This window comes from Mustela lutreola, chromosome 10, assembly GCF_030435805.1.
Source record: "Mustela lutreola isolate mMusLut2 chromosome 10, mMusLut2.pri, whole genome shotgun sequence".
Classification (NCBI taxonomy): domain Eukaryota; kingdom Metazoa; phylum Chordata; class Mammalia; order Carnivora; family Mustelidae; genus Mustela; species Mustela lutreola.
Genome location: NC_081299.1, coordinates 10803434 through 10826094, shown reverse-complemented (window position 1 = coordinate 10826094; position 22661 = coordinate 10803434). Strand labels below are relative to the sequence as shown.

The 22661-nt window shown below is 53.0% G+C and overlaps 1 protein-coding gene across 1 annotated transcript; it reads right to left on the bottom strand.

Moving 5' to 3' along the window:
• Positions 1–13967: 13967 nt before the first annotated feature.
• Positions 13968–19823, bottom strand: LOC131809426 (chymotrypsin-C). The gene is made up of 8 exons (XM_059136492.1): positions 19724–19823; positions 18539–18630; positions 18346–18443; positions 17358–17483; positions 16411–16547; positions 15495–15640; positions 14538–14690; positions 13968–14030 (listed from the first exon to the last, which is right to left on the bottom strand). Exons 1-8 carry the CDS (start codon positions 19761–19763, stop codon positions 14016–14018), a joined length of 807 nt encoding a protein of 268 aa, XP_058992475.1. The 5' UTR covers positions 19764–19823; the 3' UTR covers positions 13968–14015.
• Between the last annotated feature and the right edge of the window lie 2838 nt (positions 19824–22661).

Below are 22661 nucleotides of genomic sequence, written 5' to 3'. Positions count from 1 at the left end.
CTCTCTCCTGGTTCCTGGCCCCACTCCCACTCCAGGTGTCTTTGGGGTTGACTCTGCCTCCTTCAGAGAGGGTCAGAGCTCCTTCCCCCTCCCTACAGAAGAAGCAAGGGAGGGAAGAGGTTGCACTCACTGCCTCCTGCAAGAAGTGTCCCCTCCCCCCAGCCTCTCCTCCACATCTGTGCTCCTGGCAACCTAACCTACAGGTGCACTCAAATAGAAGGTACCCTTTCCACAACTGAGGGCAGTTCCAGTCCTCTGAACACTCCAAGTTTGGGGACTTTGATGCCAGCGAGCTGGGCTCATCAGTGGAGAGGCTGTGCCTGCCCAGCCCCAGGGGGTGGGGCCCGGAAGAGGTGGGAGAAAGGGGTCAGCAAGAGGGTCAGCTCCCGTGGTCCTTTGCTCTCTCTGGCCCCCCGTGGGCAGGGACACTCCAGAGACCCTGCTTTGGACAATGTTGGGATGGGTGCAGTAAGTCTGGGGATTTTTCTTCCCCAGGGACTTTCAGTTCAGTTCATTATAACATAATAATTCTAACTACATAATAATTATAACCACATCATACTAACTATACACTGTAACAGAAAATAAGATGACAATAATACAAACTCTCTGCTATTATGGGGAAATGAATTGGACACAAAGAAAATAGGAGTCATTTGCCCTCAGGGACATTTTCTAATTGAATCTCTGACCTCTCATTTTTAGGGGGGAAACTGAGGCTCGGGAGGAGTGACTGGTCCAGAGTCTCACAGCTAGTTAGTGAGAATCCAGAACTAGAAGCGGGACTCCTTACTCCTGGCCTCTATTCTTTCCCTACCTGCTCCAAGAGCTCATAAATTAGGTGGGGAGAAGGGGCGACTCTGGCAGTTGGGGGGGTCGCACTGACGTAGGTAAGCAGAGGTCACGGGGAGAGGAGGACAGGTGAACAGTTAATGTCGCAGAGTCTTTTCGTTCCCTTTTGGGTCTTTTTTTCTAACTTTTTTTTCTTTTTAAGATTTTGTTTATTTGTTTATTTTAGAGATTGAGAGAGAGAGAGTACAAGCAGGGGGAGAGAGAGAGAGACAAGCAGATTCCATGGTGAGCACAGAGCCCTGTGCGGGGCTGGATCTCATGACCCTGAGACCATGACCTGATCCGAAATCAAGAGTCAGATGCTTAACCAACTGAGCCACCCAGGCGCACCCCCCTCCTGTTGTGGGTCTTTGTAATGGTGACCACTCACTTTCACTGAGCCCTTACTAAGTACCAGACCCCTTAATGCATCATCGCATTTAATCACAAGGGATTGTCTTAATTGTCTGCTTTTTTTTTTTTTTTTTTTGGCCAGGGATGACATCAACTCTTGGAGAAATCATTCAAATTGTTCACAGGGACCTATTTCCAGATCCAGAGACCACATCTAGTACCCTCAAGAGGACAGGACATGGGTCTCCTCCTAACAGTCCCCTCATTGCCCTGGCCAGGCTCCAACTTGCAGAGATGCACACTGACTGGCGGGACCATTAGGCCGATGTTTGGGGAATAGTGGTCCCCTGATGCAGCAGGCAGCTGTCAGGGCCCAGCTGTTGGACGGCTGAGACCTTGGGCAGGTGCCATGTTCCCAACACTGAGCTGAAGTGCGTGCACTCTGGCAGCCCCAGGGTGGGGGGGCTCTCAGCTCATTTGAAAAGATATTATTTGTGGGCAGCAAAGTGTGGCCAAAAGAGCAAGAATTGAACCAAATGTAAAACCCCCACTTTCCTTCAGGCTAACTGGGTGATTTGGAGGCATTTATATAACCTTTCTGAGCCCTCGTAACCTTATTTGGACAATGGAGCTCCTGACACCCACTGTGCAGGGCTCTCGGGATGATTAGTAATCACAGCTAATGCTTTGTCTCATCATTTGAGCCTGACCATGTAGGAGACACTATTCTGAGCTCAGGATGGGGATCAGCTCACATCATCATTGCAGCAATCCTGGGAGGCGCTATTTTTTGTTCCCATTTCACAGATAAGTAAACTAAGGCAACCCATGAAAATTTACACGATACGGTCCATGCTCTAAAGGCTGTTAGATATATATTTTTTAAAAGATTTTATTAATTTAGTTGACAGAGCTCACAAGTAGACAGAGAGAGAGAGGAGGGAAGCAGGCTCTCTGCTGAGCAGAGAGCCCAAGGTGGGGCTTGATCCCAGGATCCTGGGATTATGACCTGAGCTGAAAGCAGAGGCTTCAACCCACTGAGCCACCCAGGCACCCCTAGATATTTTTAATATAACCCACTGGGAAAGTTAAGTTGAGTTGCTCTGGTCACACAGCTTGTGGAAGAGGGATTCAAGCCCAGATTGTCTGGCTCCAGAAACGTGGTTTGGAAACTATACATGTTACTTTAGTTCTAAATCACTTAGCACCTATTTTTCAAGTGCCTGGTCGGTTGTAACCTAGGGCCACAACCCTGGGTGAGTGCGGAATTGCTCAACTGAGTTATATGAGTCCTGGCCTTATTTAAAATCTTGGTATTTTGTTCATTGTTATGCCCCAGTAGTGGGTCCGTGATTAAAGGAGCGAGAGACTGATACAAACAAAGCTTTATTTCACGCCAAGCGTCAAAAATCTAACTGAGGGGCGCCTGGGTGGCTCAGTGGGTTAAAGCCTCTGCCTTCGGCTCAGGTCATGATCCCAGAGAGCCCCGCGGCGGGCTCTCTGCTCAGCAGGGAGCCTGCTTACTCCTCTCTCTCTGCCTGCCTCTCTGCCTACTTGTGATCTCTGTCAAATAAATAAATAAAATCTTAAAAAATAATAATAAAAAAAGAATCTAACCGAATGTTCTGGGCCACACCTCTTACAAGAGAGGGCGACCCTTCTCTGTTTCACAGACTAGCTTTTAAGGACAAAGGCCATGCAGTCGGGCCTGGCCACGCACAGGTGGCCAATGAGATTGTAACACACGCAGGAAACTCCACAGTGATGCTAGGTGACCAATTGAGTTACAATTTACCCTAGTAGACATCTGAACCAGCCTATTACACCTTGATTGGGATTGGCGCCCAAAAGGCTCCCAAAGGGCGGGGCCCATACTCCTTGGTAACCAGGGAGACAGTATGCATCCCCCCCGCTCCCACTGATCGATGTCTCCACCTGGTCTGACCCACCTTTGTATCTGGGCTTTGTTACCTGAAGCTGGTTTATCCCCTGGGGGAAGGGGAGCAGGGACAGTTTCTAAATAGGTCCTTACATTCATCATGGGTTATTTTTGCATTAAGTTTGATTTTAAAATTACATTAATATAGTATTAATTTTAGTTACTGAGTTGTGTGGTACCCCCTTAAATTTTGCCCCAAAATGAGTATCTTGCTGGTCTCATCCTGGTCCCCACCCTGCTTGACCTGCCCACCCAGCCCAGTTTAAAAAAAAAAAAAAAGTCTCCCAGGGCAGCAGAATCAGGGAATAGAGAGAGGCTCTTCCAAGACTAATTGGTTCCCAAGGCAAAGATTAATTTGTATGAGCCGTGCCAACTGGTCCAGAGGGTGGGGCAGTATTTTCTTGGGCAGCAGTGGCTGGTTCTCAGCACAAAGGTGACCTCTGCTATGGAGGTGGTGGGGCAGGTAGATGGCTCCTCTCCCAACTTCCCAGAGAAAAATTACTGTGGGAGCCTGAGAAAAGGAAGAGCGCGGGCACACACCCAGAGCCAAGTTCTGCATTGTGAAATATCGAGCCTCATTCTGGGGCTGAAGCCCTCTCATGGAGAGGCTGGCCTAGAGGTTGTCCACTCACCCCCTTTCGGCTCCTTTGTTCCCAAAGGGCTCCCACTGTCCTTATGTAAATTGAGTAAGCATGTAGCCAATGAAACGGGAGTTCCAAAAGCGAGTTGTGATTTATGCAGAAACGAAATGAAACGCTTGGAAGAGACTGGATAACTGTGACCTTAAGAAATCGCTACCAGATTAGGTGTCTGTGAGAAAGCTGAAAGCCTGGGAAGGAAGGTCGTAAAAACCTGGAAGAGCTCATGCAGGTTGCTTTACGAGGGTCTCAAAGTCATGGTGCTACTTTAAAGAAATGGAATTATGGGGGAGCCTGGGTGGCTCAGTGGGTTGAGCCTCTGCCTTCGGCTCAGGTCATGATCTCAGGGTCCTGGGATCGAGTCCCACATCGGGCTCTCTGCTCAGCGGGGAGCCTGCTTCTCTCTCTCTCTCTCTCTGCCTGCCTCTCTACCTACCTGTGATCTCTCTCTGTCAAATAAATAAAATCTTTTAAAAAAATGGAATTATGGGTGACGTATGACGGCAGTGGTTTATTGAAGACAGAAAGCGAAGAACTCAAAGGATTGGCAGACGCATCTATTTATGAGTTTTAAATTAAAATAAATGTTTAATTGTAATAATTTGTAATGGGTGATTTGTAATAATTTCTCTCCAACCAACTTTTCACTTACACTGTGTCAATCATATCAGATAAGAGAGATTTTCCTGTATTTGTTTATGTCAATGTCAGCCTCCATATATCCTTCGGGTATCCCACCACTAACAGGTCCTAGTAACTTGTGTCTGTGCCGCACCCAGCATTTTCGTCTCAATGTCACTATGATTATTTCACAGCAAGGAAACATTTAAGTTCATTGGTTTAACATCAGTTAGCCTATAGTTGAGAAGTCTTTTGCATAAGCAGCACTGATTGGTTCCTTAAAGCAAGGAACATTTGCATAGGTGGTGTGAATGGTCCATAGACTAATAGTACATTTGTAAGCCAGTCTGTGGTTGGTCACCAGGGTAAGACTCTACTTGTGAATTTATGCCTCATGGGTAGTGGAGTGGGGCCGTTCTCCCAAGATGGAGAAGGCATCTCTCCCTCCAACTCCAAGGTTGACCAAGGCCACAGAAGTGTATTTTATGGGTGAACTTTCCTGACCTTTGCCAGTGCCGTAGACCCCGTGGTGGCGGGCAAAGAGGTTACGTGAGGTCATTAAGTGCAGGGAGGGGAGAAGTGGAGTGTAGGTTTACTCATCTTCTAGGGCCAGTTGTTGGCTCATTCCCATCTTCACTTCCAACCACCCGGGGCGGTTGGGGCCCCTGAATGGGGAGCCCACAGCTTAGAGTTCTAAAAAGAGAAAAGGTTTTGGGTTTAGGAAGTAGTGACCCATTCAAACAATATAACCTACACTTCCTGCATTCCCAAACCCCAAAGAAAAAAAATCCTTGCTCTGGAAGGATCCTAAGAAGTCATAGAGTCCTGCTTTGAAACTTCCATCCAGCTTTCTTTTAACCACAGGACTGAGTCCAGTGTAGGCAGGGAGGGCTCCAATCCACTGGAGGACTGGGAAGGTGTCTCTGGGTGACAGGGCTTACCTCCAGCCACCAATGCAGACAGTGGTAGGGGCCTGATCACGGAGTGTCTGTAGGAGTCCTGTAAGTGTGCTTGGCCTAAGACTCTGGCGTTATGAGTGGGCTTGGAGGCCAGAGATATATTAGGAGTATAAAAATTGGGGATTTTCTCAAAGCCAAGTGGAACAAAGGGCCCGTGTGTGCAATTTTTTTCCCCCATTTCTCTTCCTACCTGTCATCTTGGAAATACTTCGAAAAAGATGCCAAAGGTGGATATTGAAATATGGGTTCTATTTGCTTTTAAGAGATTATGTGCTAAAAAAAAGGAAAAATATTAGTTGTCGGTCCTTGGGGTTTTGTTTTCAAAAAAAAAAAGAGGGGCACCTGGGTGGCTCAGCGGGTTAAGCCGCTGCCTTCGGCTCAGGTCATGATCTCAGGGTCCTGGGATCGAGCCCCGCATGGGGCTCCCTGCTCAGCAGGGAGCCTGCTTCCTCCTCTCTCTCTCTGCCTGCCTCTCTGCCTACTTGTGATCTCTCTCTGTCAAATAAATAAATAAAATCTTAAAAAAAAAAAAAAAAAAGATACCTCTCTTAAAAAAAAAGATCAGGTTTGCATGCTGAAGAAATGGCACCCTAGGCGATTCCCAATGGGGCTGACATTCCCCACCAGGGGACATCCAGCCATGTCTGGAGACATTCAGTTGTCATGGCGGGGTCTGGGGCACTCCTGGAATTTAGTGGGTAGAAATGAAAGGGGCCCACAATGCACAGGGCAGCCCCTCACAGGAATTATCCCACTCCCAATGTCAATGGCGCCAAGGTTGAAGATTTTGTTCTAGGCTGAGCCCGGGCTCGCTGAGCCCGGGCTCGCCGTGTGACCTTGTGTGAGTCACAGAAGTCTCTAGGCCTGGGGCCTGCCCCTTGGTGAAACAGAGAGAGAAAGAAATGTTGCAACATTATAGCAAGGATTTTAAAAACACAGGGAATGCGTTTACATGAGAGGAATATAACATAGATTTGCACAGTTGGGGGTTGGCAGCGCCAGTCTTGGGGTAAAAGAGAGCGTGCTGGCAGAGGAGGGCTGGGTTGGGATGGATCAAGGTGTGTTTCACTGTCTGCTCCCAACACAACAGCAGTTTGCTCCTTCTCTGATACCTTCATCTGCCAAATGGGGTCAAAGCAGGACTTTCTTAGAAAGGGAGCTGACACTTGCCAAACACCACATACAGATGTCAGATGTGTTTGCATGTCTTATATAAGCTTTACGAAACCCTGCAAGAGGGTTCCATATATGAGACAAGAAAGCTGAGGTTCAGAGAGGTAAAGTGACTTGCCCAAGGTCACACATCTCCTAAGGCAAAACAGGAAAGCCAACCTAGGCTGATTTGTTTTCCGAGTCCCTTTACTTGATGCCACTGGTGATGGCTTTCTGAGTCTCGTCCTGCAATAAGCCCCTTATTTTTGGTGGGGGAAGGGTGTAGAGCATGAAGGGTTTCCTCACTCTTCCTTTTAGACTCTCAGCCTCCTTGCTTGTGGTCAGAGCCTGGTGCCAGGCAGGCCAGTGACCATAGCCGGAAAGTAAGTAGACGTCAGCAGTGAAGACCTGGGCTTGTCCTCACTGAGTCAGATTTGAATGTTCTATCTTGGACAATTCACTCATCTTATGGGCCTGAGTTTCCTCAGTCACCGTCTGGGTCCTATTACCCGTATGAAACTCCTCCCCCCTCTGAGCTCAGGATGGATCCCCTTAATTCAGGACTGACCTCCTAAGCTCAGAAAGTCCTAGAGACTTCGACCTGTCCGTGTCATCTTTTAGAAATCAACTAATGAATTGCAGGAACAGGAAAAGAAACGTTTAGGGAACACACCTGCCCATATGAATCACAAATTCCCTGACAATTACCTCAGCTTCGTTAGAATGTTAAAACCCTCTCTGAATATTCATCTCAAGCCCTAATAAAAGGAGCCTGCTGGGGAGTCCTGGCTTTGGAAGCTATTCCCCAGGGACCTCCTTGTTTGTACAAATAAAGTGACCTCTGCCTGGTGTAGTCTTGGTCTCTAGAGCACCACGGAACGGGCCCACTTGGGGCCAGCAACAGCCCCAACTGCAGGATTGCCCTAAGGCTGAGAAAACCTGTGTGTTTTGTCATCACGCAAGGGTCACCTGAAGGTGAGGGAGGCTGGGGTGCAGACTCCCGCTGGACAGGAAATCAGAACACCGGGGTTCTAGTTCCAATGCTAGAAAATGCTCCTCCTAACAAAACCCCAGGCTTCGAGGGAATGGAAATTAGGCCAACTAGAACACCGGGGTTCTAGTTCCAATGCTAGAAAATGCTCCTCCTAACAAAACCCCAGGCTTCGAGGGAATGGAAATTAGGCCAGTGGAGAGAAAGTGACCCCACAACCCGCTTTCCTCTCTGGAGCTCACTTATTTACATGTTGTTGGACAATAGGCAATCCAGAAACTTCTGAGCTGGGCTGGGTCTTTGATGTCTCCCTGTGGACAGGCAGATGCAGAGGGGACCTTCTCATGGGGTTTATGACTCATTCAGAAGGGTTCCTCTGAGAAGCCTATAGTTCTGTGGGTAGGGACTTCGGTTGACGTCCCCCATGCTTCTGTGTCCTGACTCCGTGGTTTGCATCCTTGCTCCTCAGAGAGAGTGGTCTGGACCACCACTAGCGGCAGTGGCGTAGTTTAGGATCTGGTGAGAAATGCAGACCCTCCCCCCCTCAGACCTGCCGATTCAGCATCTTCCGTTTTTGGAACAAGACAGGGGGTTCTTCTGCATGTTCAAATGTGGGATGGGGGCACCTGGGTGGCTCAGTGGGTTAAGCCTCTGCCTTCGGCTCAGGTCATGGTCTCAGGGTCCTGGGATCGAGCCCTGCGTTGGGCTCTCTGCTCAGTAGGGAGCCTGCTTCTTCCTCTCTCTCTCTGTCAGCCTCTCTGCCTACTTGTGATCTCTGTCTCCATCAAATAAATAAATAAAATCTTAAAAAAAAAAAAAAAAGAAAAGAAATGTGGGACGAATCAGGTTAGGGCAAGCAAATGTGTACTAAAATGTTCACTCTCCAGGATTTTACAATTTATTTATTGTTGGAGAGAGAGAGAGCACACAAGCGAGTGGGAGGGGGGAGGACAGAAGGAGGGGTAGCGAGAATCTCAAGCAGACTCCGCTCTTCCTTTGGGGCCTGACGCAGGGCTCCGTCTCACAACCCTGAGATCATGACCCGAGCTGAAGTCAAGAGGCTTCACTGACTGCGTCAGCCAGGCCCCCCTGCAATGTTCCCTCTTAAATTCTCAGACCTGCAGGCCTCAAGTGTTAGAAGAGCACAGCATTCCTCAAACTGTTTCATCAAAGAATCCTAGTAGATCGGGGCTGGCAAACTTTCTGCAGAGGACCAGATCGTAAATATTTTAGGCTCTCGGACCATACGGTCTCTGCTGCAAGCAGTCGGCTCTGTTGTTGCAGGGGAAACGCAGCCATATGGCGTAGCTGTGTTCCAATAAAACTTTATTTACAAAACATTCTTGGTTCGCAGGCTCTCGTCCTAGTGGAGCAACGATTTGGCGTCTAGCGCTCCGCAGTTACGTCCCAAAAGTTCTCAGAAGTCTCGTCTCTCATCTGGAAAGCTGAATCTGAATTTTGTAGCTGGCTTCATGGCATAGCTGGGTTTAATATAGTTTTTTTTTCCTTCCTACCCAATCTTCATAGGAAATTGATGCTTTAGGAAGAGGCTTTGCCTTTATTCTCTGCCTTTACATCCCCCGCCGGTCTGCCGAGGAGCAAACATTCAGAGACGCTGGCCCCACACGCCTGCTGGGAGTGAGGCTTTGTCTCCTAAGGAATGAATCCTGATTGATTGATTAAATCGTCTTAATCCTGTTTCCTAAGGATTGAAAGCAAGAGAGAAGAGCTGCTCACAGGGCCCAGGTGTGCGGTTGGTAGTACTAATGACGCTTATCACAAGCCTCTGTTATTTTTTTTATTTTATTTTTTTAAAGCTTTTATTTATTAATTTGACAGAGAGAAATCACAAGTAGTCGGAGAGGCAGCCAGAGAGAGAGAGAGAGATAGGGAAGCAGGCTCCCTGCTGAGCAGAGAGCCCGATGCGGGACTCGATCCCAGGACCCTGAGATCATGACCTGAGCCGAAGGCAGCGGCTTAAACCACTGAGCCACCCAGGCACCCCACAAGCCTCTGTTATTTAATTGGCTTTTTATGGGGATGGAGGGCAGAGGCCCATTTTACAGATAGGGAAACTGAGGCTCTGGGCAATTAAGTGACTCAGCCACTGCCCCTCCTTGTCAGTGGTACAGTTCAGAGCTCTGGCCCAGTGAGCGCCCTTCCTTCTGCCCTGTCACAGTTTGTGCTCTTAATTTGTGCCAGAGATAATGTGGATGGGCTGGATTGCCTCTCTGCGCCCGATTCTTAAGCCTTCCCTGTACTCATGCCTTTGGTCTTGTCACTCTGCCGTGTCCTTCCGGGAGGACGGGGAGAGAGACGTGGAGCCGAGCTGCCCCAACCAGACCTGCTCAGCGGCCACAGAGCCCTGACTCGGAGTGATTCCAGCCAAAGTCCTCAGGGCCACCTATCAGACTCCCAGCTGACCTCAGACATGTGAAAAAGAAATGCATGTCATCGGATGCCACGGAGGGCCTGTGGTTGGTTGTCACACAGGGCTGTTATTCACACCAGCAATAATTCCCCTCTCGAGGGGATGCCTGGGGGGCTCCGTCAGTGTCTGCCTTTGGCTCAGGTCCTGATCTTGGGGTCCTGGTATTGAGCCCAGAACAGGGCTCCCTGCTTGGTGGGGAGTCTGCGTCTCCCTCTACCTCTGCCCTGCTTGTGGACGTGGGCACATGCGCTCTCTCTCTCAAATAAGAATAAATAAAATCTTAGAAAAAAAAACAAATAATTCTCCTCTCAATTTTCTATCAGGACTCTGCCAGCTTCCTTGAGGCTTGTCAGCACACCCACGCTGCACCTGTCCCCGGCAGGGCCACTAGGGGGCTGCACTGTGCCGGGGTGGGGGGCGGGGGGCACGGTCCTTAAAGTCTGGGGACTAATGGCAGAATAACATAGTTGTTAGCCACCCAGGCTGGGCTTAGGTCGTGGCACCCGCTACTTGCTGTGTGACCTTGGGAGAGTTTTAAAACCTCTCTGAGCCTCAATTTCCCCATCTGTCGAGGGGGAGAATAATCAGAGTTGTCATGATTATTAAGGGAATGTGCACCTGAAGCCCTTGGGTGGCACTTGGCGCACAGATCGAGGCTCAATACCCAGCGACTGTGTTATACTCCCAAGAGCACTCAGTGGTCCTGGGCCTGTGGGGCTCTGGGCCCTCGGGGCCGGGGGTTCCGCTGCTGAGGTGGAAGGTGAATGGGCGGGTCAGCGCCTCAGCGCCCACTTTCCCTCACTTCCAGCCATTGGTTTGTGGCCTCTTGACAAAGTCCCCAGATCCTTGCTGTCACCCAAGGGAGTCCCTCATGACCCCTCCCTTGCCTCTCCTTGCACTCCCAAGGCTCACTCCAGATTCTGCCGGGAGGGAGGAGGGACGGGGTAGTTATCTCCTACTGCTGCCTTAACAAATGATCGCAAATCGCAAATCGTTTACTGGCCTAAAACCCATAGAATAATTATCTTGTAGCCCTGGAGGCTCTCGGGGAGAACCCTTTTCCCAATCTTTTCCAGCCTCTAGAGGTCGCCTGCCCTCCTTGGCTTGTGACCCCTTCCTCCCTCTGTAAAGCCAGCAGCGGAACATCTTAAAATTGCCATCTGACTCTGACCCCCTGCCCCCACCCCTATCCCCCCTCCGCCTCCAAACCGCCTGTAACACAGGACTGGGTAATGGAGGATACTCTCCCCATCCCGAGGCCACAGAGCAATCACGTCTGCCAAATCCCTTTTGCAGCAGGAGGTAACACATTAGCAGGTCCCGTACATGAGGACGTGGACGTCTTAGGAGGGCTGTTACTCTGTTTGCCACAGATAGACATGCACACGGCAGTGGCTCTTGTCCCCAAGTCTGAGAATTATACAATCTCGTTGGACGAACAGAGCCGTGGCTTATGTTTTATCCTTTATTAGCTAATAAAAAGCAATCTGGATAATTCAAACACATTCATGAAAGTTTATATGGATTTTAGACAGGAGGGGGCAGCTCAGCGACACAACTCAGATGCCTCTTATGTCAGCACTGAATTATTACTGAGCTACTAAACACCTCTCTCTGTCATTGCCTAGGTCGGGCCATGCTGATTTTGTCCCGGTTCATTGCAGTAGCCTCCTGGCTGGCCTCCGTGCCTCCACTCTTGCCTGCTCCAAGTCACCCTGCATACAGCTGTCAGATGCATGCTTTGGGGGTACATATCTGAACCCAGGGGTCCTTTTCTATCCACAACCTTTCTCTGGCTCTCTACCACCCTCAGAATAAAGTCCCAACAGTCCTCTGCCACAGCGCAAGGCTGTCCTTGAAAGACTTTTGCTCACTTTTCAGACACATCTCTTGCCGTTCCCTGCCTGGGTGGCCAATCATCCCAGTTTGCCTGGGACTGTCCCAGTCTTAGCTCTGAAAGTCCCTGCATCCTGGAAAACTACCCAGTACCGGAATTGCTGGTCCCTCTTTCCCTGCCCCGCACTTTATGCTCTAGCAGCACCCGTTGCTTGGAGATGTCTTCCAAGTAGCTGCCGTGACTCTGTTCACGCCCTTCTCTCAGTCGGGAAAGCCATCCCTTAGGTTATTCCCCCCAGGTACCAGAGAGGGGTGTGCCGAACTGCAGGTAACTGACAACCTCATTATGGTGGTTAAAACCAGTGCAGGTTTATTATTTTCTTTTCACATAATAAGACATTCAGAGCCTGGTTGCTGGCATTGGATCTGCAACTTGGTGATGGTGGAACTCATGGCTGCAGTTCTCCTGGCTACAAGACGGCTGCTTCAGCTCCATGCATCACATCCATATCCATATTCTTGCAGGGCAGTAGAGTTGTGGTGGTCAAGAGCATCGGTTCTGGAGCCAGATTACCAATGCCTGGATCCGAACCCCATCACCTCCTAGTTAAATCACCTTGGGAAGTCACCAGCCCTCTCTAGCCTCAATTTTCTCATTGGTGAAAAACCTCATAGGGTCGTTTTGGAGATTCAGGGAGGGAATGCATGCAAAAACCTGTAGAATAGGGCCTGGCACATTGTAAGTGCTCAATATGTATTAGCTTTCATTTTATTGATAAAATTAGCTGCAAGGGACCTGAGGGCAGCAAGTATTTAGTGTTTGTAAACTCTAATAGACATGGAGACAGGCACAAAAGGAGGCAGCTGGAAATGAAGTTTGGGTCAAGCCACCAGCAGCATCTTCTATACTTGGGTACCTTCTATTCACATTTTAAGACTCAGCTTGGGCATCACCACCTCCAGGAAGCCATCCTAGACTTTTCCTGCCAATCGACACTGACTGCAGTGTTCCCCTTCTATGTTCCTGGTCTGTACTCTCCAACCTCCATACTCACACCAGGGAATTCAGGAATCTGTTGGTTCATCTCTTGCCGAACAGAGATCTTGTCTGAACCATCCCTGGATTCCCAGGACTGAGCAGATGCCAGGCTGCTTGAGGGCCTCTTTGCTTGTTGAGTAACTAAAATCTTTCCTGAGAATCGCCCTGGCCTAGTAAGGTATGGGAGGTGTGTCTGGTCCCCATCTCCAGGAGCCAAACTCTGATGGGGGGAAAGCGGACGGCTCAAGGCCAACCAGAGGCTGCTGTAGCTGGGGACTCTCCCAGCAGGGGTCCAGACCTCGGGTGGGAGCACTCCCTCCATAGATGAGTGCATTCTCGGGAACACCATGGTCAAGGGTCTGGGGCCCCACTTGGACACTGGATCACCCTCTTTTTTGGCCCCGCTTGCCCTCTTGTTGGCCTCAGGAGGGCTCCCTTCCTTCCCTAAGCCTCTGTGGCTCCTGCATCACTGGTCATCCTGAGCTGGCTCAGCTCTGTCTTCTCTCTGGGCCTCAGTTTCCCCACCCACCCTTCTGGTACAGTGCAAGTTTTCTAGCTCTGACCTGCTGGGATTACGGGTAGAAATCACTCTTTTCCTCAAACCTATGCCCCCTGAGGGAGGCTCTGGGGCCTCATCTACCTCACAGTGCCCTGCACAGGGCTGGCATAAGGACAGGGCTCATGAAACACTTCCTGGCTGAGAGAGCCCAGGCTAACAGCGGCTACGGGGTCTGCTGCTCCAGTAGGGGCCTACTGGGGAGCCTCTTTCTCCCGGACCCAGTGTAACGGGCACCCTCCCATGGCCAGCATTTCCAGGCTGGGGAGCTGCTCTTGGGGAAACCCCATCCCCCACCTGCAGTGGATGGGGGCGGCCTGAGGCCCCACCAGACTCCTCTGTGGAGGAAGGATCAGGAAGGTGGTGATCTGATCAGGAGACTGTGGGTCACAGCCTGTGAGATGCTGGGGCGTAAGCGGCCCGTGTGTCCTAACTCCTAGCCTCTCAGGCCACCATGGGGCTTTCTGAAATTCCCCTTCCCGTAGCACTCCACCGGCTTCCCCCACAGTCTCACCAGGCTGGCAGAGGGCGGCTCTCTTTGCATCCCTGGTGTGGCAAGGGGCAGCCCCTACAGAGCCCGGGACCCCCCAGGGGAGGCACACAATAAGAATGCAGGCAGCTTGAGTGGGGAAGGAGGTTTATTGGGGTTGCAGGCTCCCAAGGATGAATCACTGCTGCATTTTCTGGAAGAGAAGAGAACAGAGTGAGGACTTGGTGGAGGGGTGTGTGTGTGTGTGTCCCCTTCCGGAGAGAGCACCACCCCGGATTATAGGAACAGGGGTCACGGCAGGCAGCCATGTCTCACCTCTGCCCAACGGGTCTGAGCCTCCTCGACACTTCAGACCACTGGGCAAACGGGGCTCAGAACACACCCTGCCCCCAAGCACGAAGGCCCGGAGCCCAGGGTGACCTCCGTTCCCCCCACTGTCCATGCTGACCCCCTCTCCCCTGCTGGGCCCTGCTCTCACGGGGGCCACGTTACCCCTGGGGCCACGGGTGTGGTGTCTGGGATGGAGCCGTAAGGAGCTCCTAGGCCAGCGGATGAACGTAGGACATCCGTGTCGGTGCCCCTCACCACCCCCAGCTCAGCAGCGGGTGCTTCCGGGAGGGGCGCATGTCTGCGCAAGCGCATGCGCGGGCCGGTGGGGCGGGGCGGGGGCCGGAAGAAGGGCCTGGGGACGGGCGCCCACCTCGTTAATCCAGTCGATGTAGGCGGACACGCGGGTGAAGACCGTGGGCTTCTTGAGCGTGTTGCAGCCCAGGCCGGAGCCGAAGCTGACGATGCCCCGCACCTCCCAGACACCGTTCTCAGCCTGGCAGTTCAGCGGGCCGCCCGAGTCCCCCTGTGCCGGACCGGGTGGTCATTAGCCGCGGGGCCTCCCTGCAGGCTCGGGAGGCAGGGGCGGGCGGGTCACGGTGGGGGAAACGGGCTGGCGCCCCCTGTTTGGCCTCCGCCTTTCCATGGTGGAGGGGGGGCAGAGGAGATGTGGTTTGGGAGTGCCCGACTAGCTCTTCGGTTGCTGTGGGATCTTGGGACAACGATAGCCCTGTCTGGGCCTCAGTTTCCCTAGCTGTTCAGGTCACCGTGTCTGAGGCTCTGCCCGGAGAGGTCAGGCTGCCGGGAGCCCAGAGAGGTGTTAGAGACCTGAGAGATGAGGAAGGTGGGAGTGGGCCAAGGGGCTGTGTTTGGAAAAAGGACTGTTTCTGACGGTTCTGATGGTTCTCGATGTTTCTGTGTCAGACTCCCTAAGTCCTGGGCCTCCCTGGGTGGATGGAGCTGATGGCGCGAAGGAGCTTGGCTTGTCAGACTCGGTCCCCACACCAGCCCTGTGCTCGCTGCGCGTCTGTTTTATAGATGGGAAAGTCGAGGTGCAGAGAGGGTCAGCGGCCTGTGCAAGATGGCGCGGCCGGGCGTGGTGGGGCTGGGACTCCAGCTCCCATACTCGTGCTCCTTGGGTACTTCTGCCCTTGCCACAGTGCTGAGGCGTGGGGGGTGACAAGTTGCCCCTAAGCCTCCTGGGCCCAAGCAGGGGAACGGCTCGCTCGTGTGGGTCACCCACTCCCACCCTCCTGTGCCCTCCTCGCTGCCCCCTTCGGCTCGGGCCCCCTGGAGGAGGAAGGGACAGACGCAGGGCCCAGACACTCACGTTGCAAGCCGAGATGACGCCGTCGCCCCCGGCACACACCATCGTGTCCTTCACCATGCTGCCCCACCAGTCCCTCTGGGTGCACGTGGCGTGATCTACCACGGGCTGCAGGCCCTGCTGCAGCTCGTCGGCAATGGGGCCGTTGGCTGGGGGAGAGCACAGACAGGGGTTCCCGGGTCAGCCAGGCAGGGCCAAGCCTTCAGGAAACAGAGGGCTTCCCAGGGCTGGGGCAGGACCCGGTGAGCTCTGGCTAGGCTGTGTGGGACCCACATGTGGGCCCCTAGTTGAGAGGCATGACTCTGCGCCTATGGTCCTAAAGTGTGGGTCAGGACCCCTCTTAGGGTGGGACGGGGGAGCCCACCGGAGGCAGAACCGATGTGTAGAAAGCCCTCGAGGAGTATCTTTAATTTTGATTCTGCGGTTTCTCTCGTCCGTCATTTCCTTCCAGGTCTCTGCCTTCACGTCACATCGGTAGGTCCTTCCCATTCCAACATTTTCCAAGTATTGACCCGCATTTTCATCGAAGTCTCCTATACTTCCACTTACTTGCATGCAACCTTTTAACTTAGACATACGGTTTACCATAAGCTCTACTCCCCTACCCGCAGTGGCTCATTTAGGTTATTTTGTAGTCTCTTAGATGGCACTAAGTACACGTCAAGCACTATTCTAAGCACCTGACCAGTTCTAATGCGTTTATCCTCACAACAGTCCTTCTGTGTGCTTGTCAGGGCATCTTTCCCGCGCTGCATGCTTAATAAATATTAGCTGTTATTATTACAAAGTTAAAAATGGTGAGAAGTTGTTTAGACAGGAAAAGTGGTGGGCGAATGTGGGTGGCGTGCTTATTGCGGGAGCCGCTTCCTCCAGGAAGGCGCTCATGATATGCCGGGGAGGGAGGAGGGACTGTACTCACTCCAGAGGCGGCCCCAGCCAGTGACGTAGCAGGGGTAGTCTTGAGGCAGCAAGGAGCCCGCCTCTGGCAGGCAGGCCACCTGGATGGTGTCGCTCAGCTGCACGGGCTCCGCCAGCTTGATGAGAGCAATGTCGTTGCTGGAAGCCCAAGTGGAGGTGGTGAGTGTGTCGGAAGGTCTAGGCTGCACAAGCCAATGCTAAGCCGCCCGGACTGTCAGCTGGGAGTCAAGCCTAGGGTGACCAGGAGTCCTCCGGTCTAGGATATGCACGGAGGACTCCTGGTCACCCTAGGCCTTCTAATGCCGTGGCCCTCCCCTCTGCCTCCTGTGCCTTCGGGTCCTATGAGGCCTTACAGCGGGGAGGTTGGGGCTTTCCGAGACACTGAAGGCTAGATATCAACCAGAAACTAAAGCCAATTGGAAATGATTAAAGAGGGGCCCTGGCAGATGCAATTTTTAATATTTTCATGTAAACAGAATGAAAGCTGGTGACCCTAGACAGACCAGTTTGATTTCCCGTTCTGCCACGCACCGGGCTGTGTGGCCTGGGGAATGTATCTTACTTGGCCTCTCTGGGTCTTAGGTCCTTGTCTAGGGGTGTCGTGAGGATTAAATAAGTCACGGCATATGAAGTGCTTATTGCCCTGTGGGTATACAGTAGGCACTCCATAAAGGTGAGTCCCGGCTCAGAGACTTCAGGCCAGACACCGTGGGGGCTTCAGGGTTTTATTCCCTGTGTCCCTTCTGGGAGCCGTTGGCCAATGATGGAAATGGAAAAGGAGTCTGTCTACTTGGCCTTTTCCCATTTTGCATAAAGGGGTCATCTGCTGGCTGTTCAGGGTGGGGATGGGGTCCAGGCCCAGGTTGGGGGCAGGCTCGGCAGCTCCATGTCAGGGACCCCTCCTTCCTGTGCGCTTCCCCCAGGGGCAGGGGCACGGTCGGCACTCACCGCACCAGGAAGGAGTTCCACTTCTCGTGGACGACGATGGATTCCACATTCGCAAACACGGAGCCTTCCTCATCCTCCACCACCAGGTTGTTCTTCCCCAGGGCCACGCGGTAGGTCAGGGTGTTGCTGAGCAGAGGCAGGGGGCTGGGTCAGCGTGGCTTCCTGCCCTCGCCAGCCGGTGGGGGAGGGAGGGAACTCAGGGCTTTGGTGACCCAGCCCTGTGGCCACCGTGGGAATCATTTGTAGAGGGTGGGGGGGAAGGGAGCGTCTCTCTGCTCTAAGCCTTTCCAGGGCTCAGGGTAAAGACCCTGCTCTTGGAGTCAAGTCGATCTCGATTCCTAGGTGGGTGGTCTGGGGCCTCATTTCCCTCATGCGTACGCTGGAGACAGTGTTGGGGTCCCTTCCCAAGGCAGCTGCGAGGTGAGCTGGTCCAAGCCGCCATTACTTCTTGCCCATATGATCTCTGTCACCCACCTCCGGTTCCCCTCACACACTCCCTCCTGCCACCCGCACTTCCTTGTTACTTCTCCAACCTACCGAGTGGGTTCCCTCCTCTTGGTCTTTGCACTGGCTGTTCCCTCTGCCGGGGACACCCGTCCCTTACTTTCCTCAGGGCTTTGCTCAAATACCCCCTTTTCAGAGACATTTTCCTCTGGGCACCTCATTTAAAATAGGACCCCTTAGGCTTTTTATCCCGCCTTGTTTTTCTTCCCTGCCACTTGATATGTTATATATTTACTTCTTCAATGGCCTGTTGCTCTTTTGCAGGAATGTGAGCTCCCTGAGAGCACAGCCTTGGTCCTCACTGCCGTGTTCCCTGGCACACTGGGGGTGCGCGATAAATACGTGTTGAATGAACTAAGTTACTGGACGTGAGTAGCTTATTTAGCCCAGGGTCTGGAGTGTAGTCGATGCTCAGTCAAAGCAGCTTCTAGAGCTGCCCCACCCCAGGGCAACAGTGGGGCCCCAGGGCACCAGCCCCGTTCACCTGATGCAGTGGGCAGCGGTGAGCACGTAGTTGTTGGCAATCAAGGTGCCGCCGCAGGTATGTCTCCACTCGCCGTTCTTGAGGTATTGGAGAGAGATCTGGAGCAAGGTGCGGGAGAGCCACGCATCAGCCCCGGGACCACACCCCGCCACCCTCTCCAGCCAGCCTCCCCCCGCTGCAGCGGTGTGCTTACCTGCCAGGGCCAGCTGTGGGGCCTGGCATTGTCTCCTCCCACCACTCGGGCCGATAGGTTGGGCTGGAAGGTGGGGGCCCCGCAGCTGGAGGCTGGGGGACCCAGGAGAGGAAGTGCACAGGTGAGAGGGGCCCCCCCGGCATCCCCAGCAGGGAAGGGACAGGTGGAAAGAGCACAGACTTCGGGGGTGGGGCGGACACAGGTTCAGGCTTTACTGCATGGCTTTGGGGAACCTGTCTAGCTCTCTGGGCCTCAGCTTCCCTTTCTGTGAAATGGGAAGAATGGCGTCAACCTGGTGAGTTTATCTTGAGGACTCAAACTAGACGATGCATAAGAAGAGTCTCGCGTTTAACACATCGAAGGAAGTACAAAAGCCGGGGTGGGTGTGTGCCCACAGGTCTGGCTGCGTCCTTCACCCTTTGGTGGTCCCTTTTTAGACCTCAGCGTAATGGGGATGTGAGAGCACTGAATCCTGGGGTCCAGCCTGTCCTAGCTGTGCCACTGTGTGCAGCGGTCAAGAACAAGTGCTCTGCATGAAGACAGACCCGGCTCTACCACTAACCAGTCACGTGATCTTAGGCAAGATACCGAGCCTCCCCGAGCTTCCCGCCTATCTGTGAAGTGGAGATATTGATAGGCCCTGCCTCTTGAGGATCATATCAGCTCCAGCATGTAAAGGGCTTAACACTGTGCCTGGCACATAGTAACCATGGAACAAACAGGTGCTGCTATTATTATTCATGATTGTTGTTGTTGGCCGGAAGGACTCTTTGTCAAGTGCTCTCATTTGTCCTAAGAGCCAGTGGGGTTTAGAGAGGTCACGGGGCTAGTCGAGGGCCCGCTGAGAGTAAGTGATGGTCAAGCCAAGTACCCCGATTCCTATCTGGGGGAAGGCCCCCAAAATGCATGAGCACAAGCATCAGTCCCCGGGGCAGAGATGCTGACACCAGGAAAGCCGAGCTGTTACGGTCCCTGCCGCTGGGGACCGAGGCTGGCCGGTTACAGTGTCCCCAGGCCACATCCTCAGCCCTGTTCTACAGATATGGAAGCAGAATTGCCCAGCAAGCAAGTGTCTTATCTGACATGCTTGTCTGGTCACCCCAGAACTCCTTTCCTAGGCCCCCTGCTCCCCTCCTTGTCCCTGGGAGACCGCAGGCTGCAGCCAGTCCCCAACCCAGAGCTTACCATAGGCCAGGAGTGCGGCGAGGACAGTGACACCCAGCATGCTGCTAGCGGGACTGGCTGAGGAGCGAGTGGCTGTTGAGACGGGTTGGCACACACTTATAGGCGGGGATGGGGGTGGGCGCACCTGCTCAAGGTTGAGCTGCCCCTTGGAAAGCAACCTGTTCGGACAAGGCCCTTTCCCTGACCTTGGGTGGTTACTGTTTAATTTGGGCAGGAGCTGGGGTTGGCTCAGTGGTGTGGATTCTCCAGTCTCCTGAGACCGCAAATTCTGAGGCTTTCAGGTTTGGGGGACCCCCCCACCATCTCTCTGCCTGGAGCCTGTACTCATCCTCTCTCCCTAACTCATTCTCTGTAGTTACCATCTATTAGGCATTGGGCTTGGTACTCCTTGAAGTCACTCAATTGTCCCAGCAACACGAAAGTCACGTTTTTTTGTCCGCTCAAGAGAGGAGGAAGCAGAGACTCAGAGGGTCAGCACTGCCCAGGGTCGCACCGCGGGGCAGCCCCAGAGCCGAGGGCTGAAGTAAGGACTTCGGACACCGGGCTGGGGTTTATCCTGTCGTGAGATGCTGTTTCCTTCTCTCTCTTCCTCTCTTTTTTCTCCCTCATTCGACTAATAGTATCCGGTCCTGGGGTGTCGCCTGCCTTCCTGCCCTGGATGGAGTCTAAGGTCCAGGCAGCCCCTGAAAGGCGCCCAGTTGGCCAAATTCCTCCCCAGAGTCAGCCCTGTTAGAGTCTCCCCTCCCTTTGCTTTCTATTCACCGATGCTCCTTGGAAGTTGTTTTGTGAACGGAGCCCGCAGCTCACCTTAGGAATTATTTTCCAATAAAGCAATTCAGAAAACTACGCTCTGCTGTTAGCGGTGGGTGTCCAGGGGTAGGGGAGGACTCTAACCTAGGTACCTTGCACAGCTCGGATTCTTTAAAAAAACAAAACAAAACCAAGCATGCTTTACTTTGGTAATATAAAAATCAAAACCATTTTAATAAAAAGAGACATGAAGACGGAGTGTAAGGGTCTGGTTAACGGGGTCTGATCTGCTGTGATGATCTCAGGCCCCAGGCCTGGGCTGTTGGTATCTCAGACGGTGAGGAGCTTTCTGTGGCATTCGGGAGGCCGGTCCCGACAGCGGGGGCTCTGTGGCTCCTGCCGGCCCATCTCAGACCCAGAGCACATGGTGGGCAGGCTCTGGAAAGGGTCCGCCTGGCCTGCAGACGGATGTCAGACACAGAGATGGGGACTGAGCCTTGTGGCAGATTTGGGGGTGAAAGGGCTCGGGCAGCTGGAGAGAAGGCTCCTGGTTTCTGGCTCACTTAGGGACCTAGATCTTGGGCAGGATCTTTGGGCCTCAGTTTCTCTCTCTCGCTCTCTCTTTAAAACTAACTTATTTGTGAGAGAGAGAGAGCGTGCACTCAAGCAGGGGGAGCGGCAGAGAGAGTGAGAGAAGCAGGCTCCCCCCTGAACAGGGAGCCCGACGCGGGGCCCCAACCCAGGACCCTGGGGTCATAACCTGAGCCAAAGGCAGACGCTTAACCAACTGAGCCACCCAGGTGCCCCCGGGCCTCAGTTTCTCTTGAGCAACCTGGGGAAATGAACCGGTCTTCCACGTGTGGGACTTTGCTGCTTTCCGCTCGGAGACACAGCAATCTCTTGTCATCTCAGTCACGTGTGTGTGCCCATAGTTTCACAAACACCCAGGGACAGGCAGACAGACAGACAGACACGCACGCACACCTGCCCCACCGTCCTCGCAGACGTGCACACACCGGGGTCGTACATAGGGAGCGCTCACACCCCCAGATGCGTGCAGAGCCACGTGCCCCACGTTCAAACACGTGCCCGGACGTAGAAACAGCCGCAAACGCCCAGGCGCACGAGGAGGGAGGTACCAGACAAAGAGTCGTTGATTTTTTTTTCTTTTGGGGAATGTTCCCAGAGAAACTGACCCTGTTTGGGGAGAGAGGGAAGCTGCTGGCAGCTCTGAAGGCATAGACAGCACCAGCTCTAGGGGTGCTTCTTGTTTTGAGGGCTTCACGGGTGGGCTTTGGCATGAGGCAGTAAAGGCAGTAGCAGCAGTGGCCCTTGGAGAAAACCTGGGTCTCCTTAATCTGCCTCACATGCTGAAGATGGGAGGTTGCGTGCTTTGCCAACTGTTGGGAGAGGAAAGCCTGTCTGTTCTGGCTGTGTGACCTTGTGTTAGTGACCCAACCTCTCTGGGCTCTCATCGATAAAAGGAGGGGAGTGCCTGGCATGCGGCAAACTCTACGTGAGTGTTGGCTGCCGTTCCTGCTGTTGTCTGGTTCTGACGAGAAGGCCTGAGTCTGGGCTCCACTGGGCCCTTTGCCCTTCCTGGGCCCCTTCCTCCATGAAAAATATTTATAAAGCACGTTTTCTGACTGCATAGGTATAGAGGCTAATGTAATCCAAGCTGATATAATATAATAGAAGACCTGATTGTATTCATTCTTTTCCTGATGATTTCATAAGAACCCATAAGATTTTCTTGGGGCCTAAGGGTGTTGTGGCCCCAGCTCTGCGGCCGCAGTGTGGATGGGTCAGCCAGCCCTGGCCATACCCCCTCCTTATCCCAGGTTATGTGCGACTAAGTACCGGAGTGAGGCTTTGAGGGATGTTTTGTGGCTCACCGGAACCACCTCTGGGCATTGGAGGTGCTTCGAGCTGCGCCTTGGGATAGCCAGGGAGAAACCTGTGTTCTCACTGAGAGCAGGTGGGCAGTGGCAGTGGTTGGCGCCAGTCCCTGCTGACCTGGCCCTGATGCAGGGCGCCTGGTCTGGGGATGCCATGACTCCAGTGGTCCAAGCTGCCTAAGTTACGGTGCCGACGAGTGGGTGGCTGACCTGATTCGCTGGCCGTGGTAGATCACCAAAGCGAGAGAGGCCGCCATGGGTGGGGGGGCGGGGGGCTGTGGGGAGCCCCG

Coding starts and splice junctions, on each gene's coding strand:
- LOC131809426 (XM_059136492.1), bottom strand. CDS start 19,763: ATGCTGGGTGTCACTGTCCTCGCCGCACTCCTGGCCTATG. Junction 18,631..19,723: donor CGCCGCACTCCTGGCCTATG/GTAAGCTCTGGG, acceptor TGGGTCCCCCAG/CCTCCAGCTGCGGGGCCCCC. Junction 18,444..18,538: donor CCCACAGCTGGCCCTGGCAG/GTAAGCACACCG, acceptor ACCTTGCTCCAG/ATCTCTCTCCAATACCTCAA.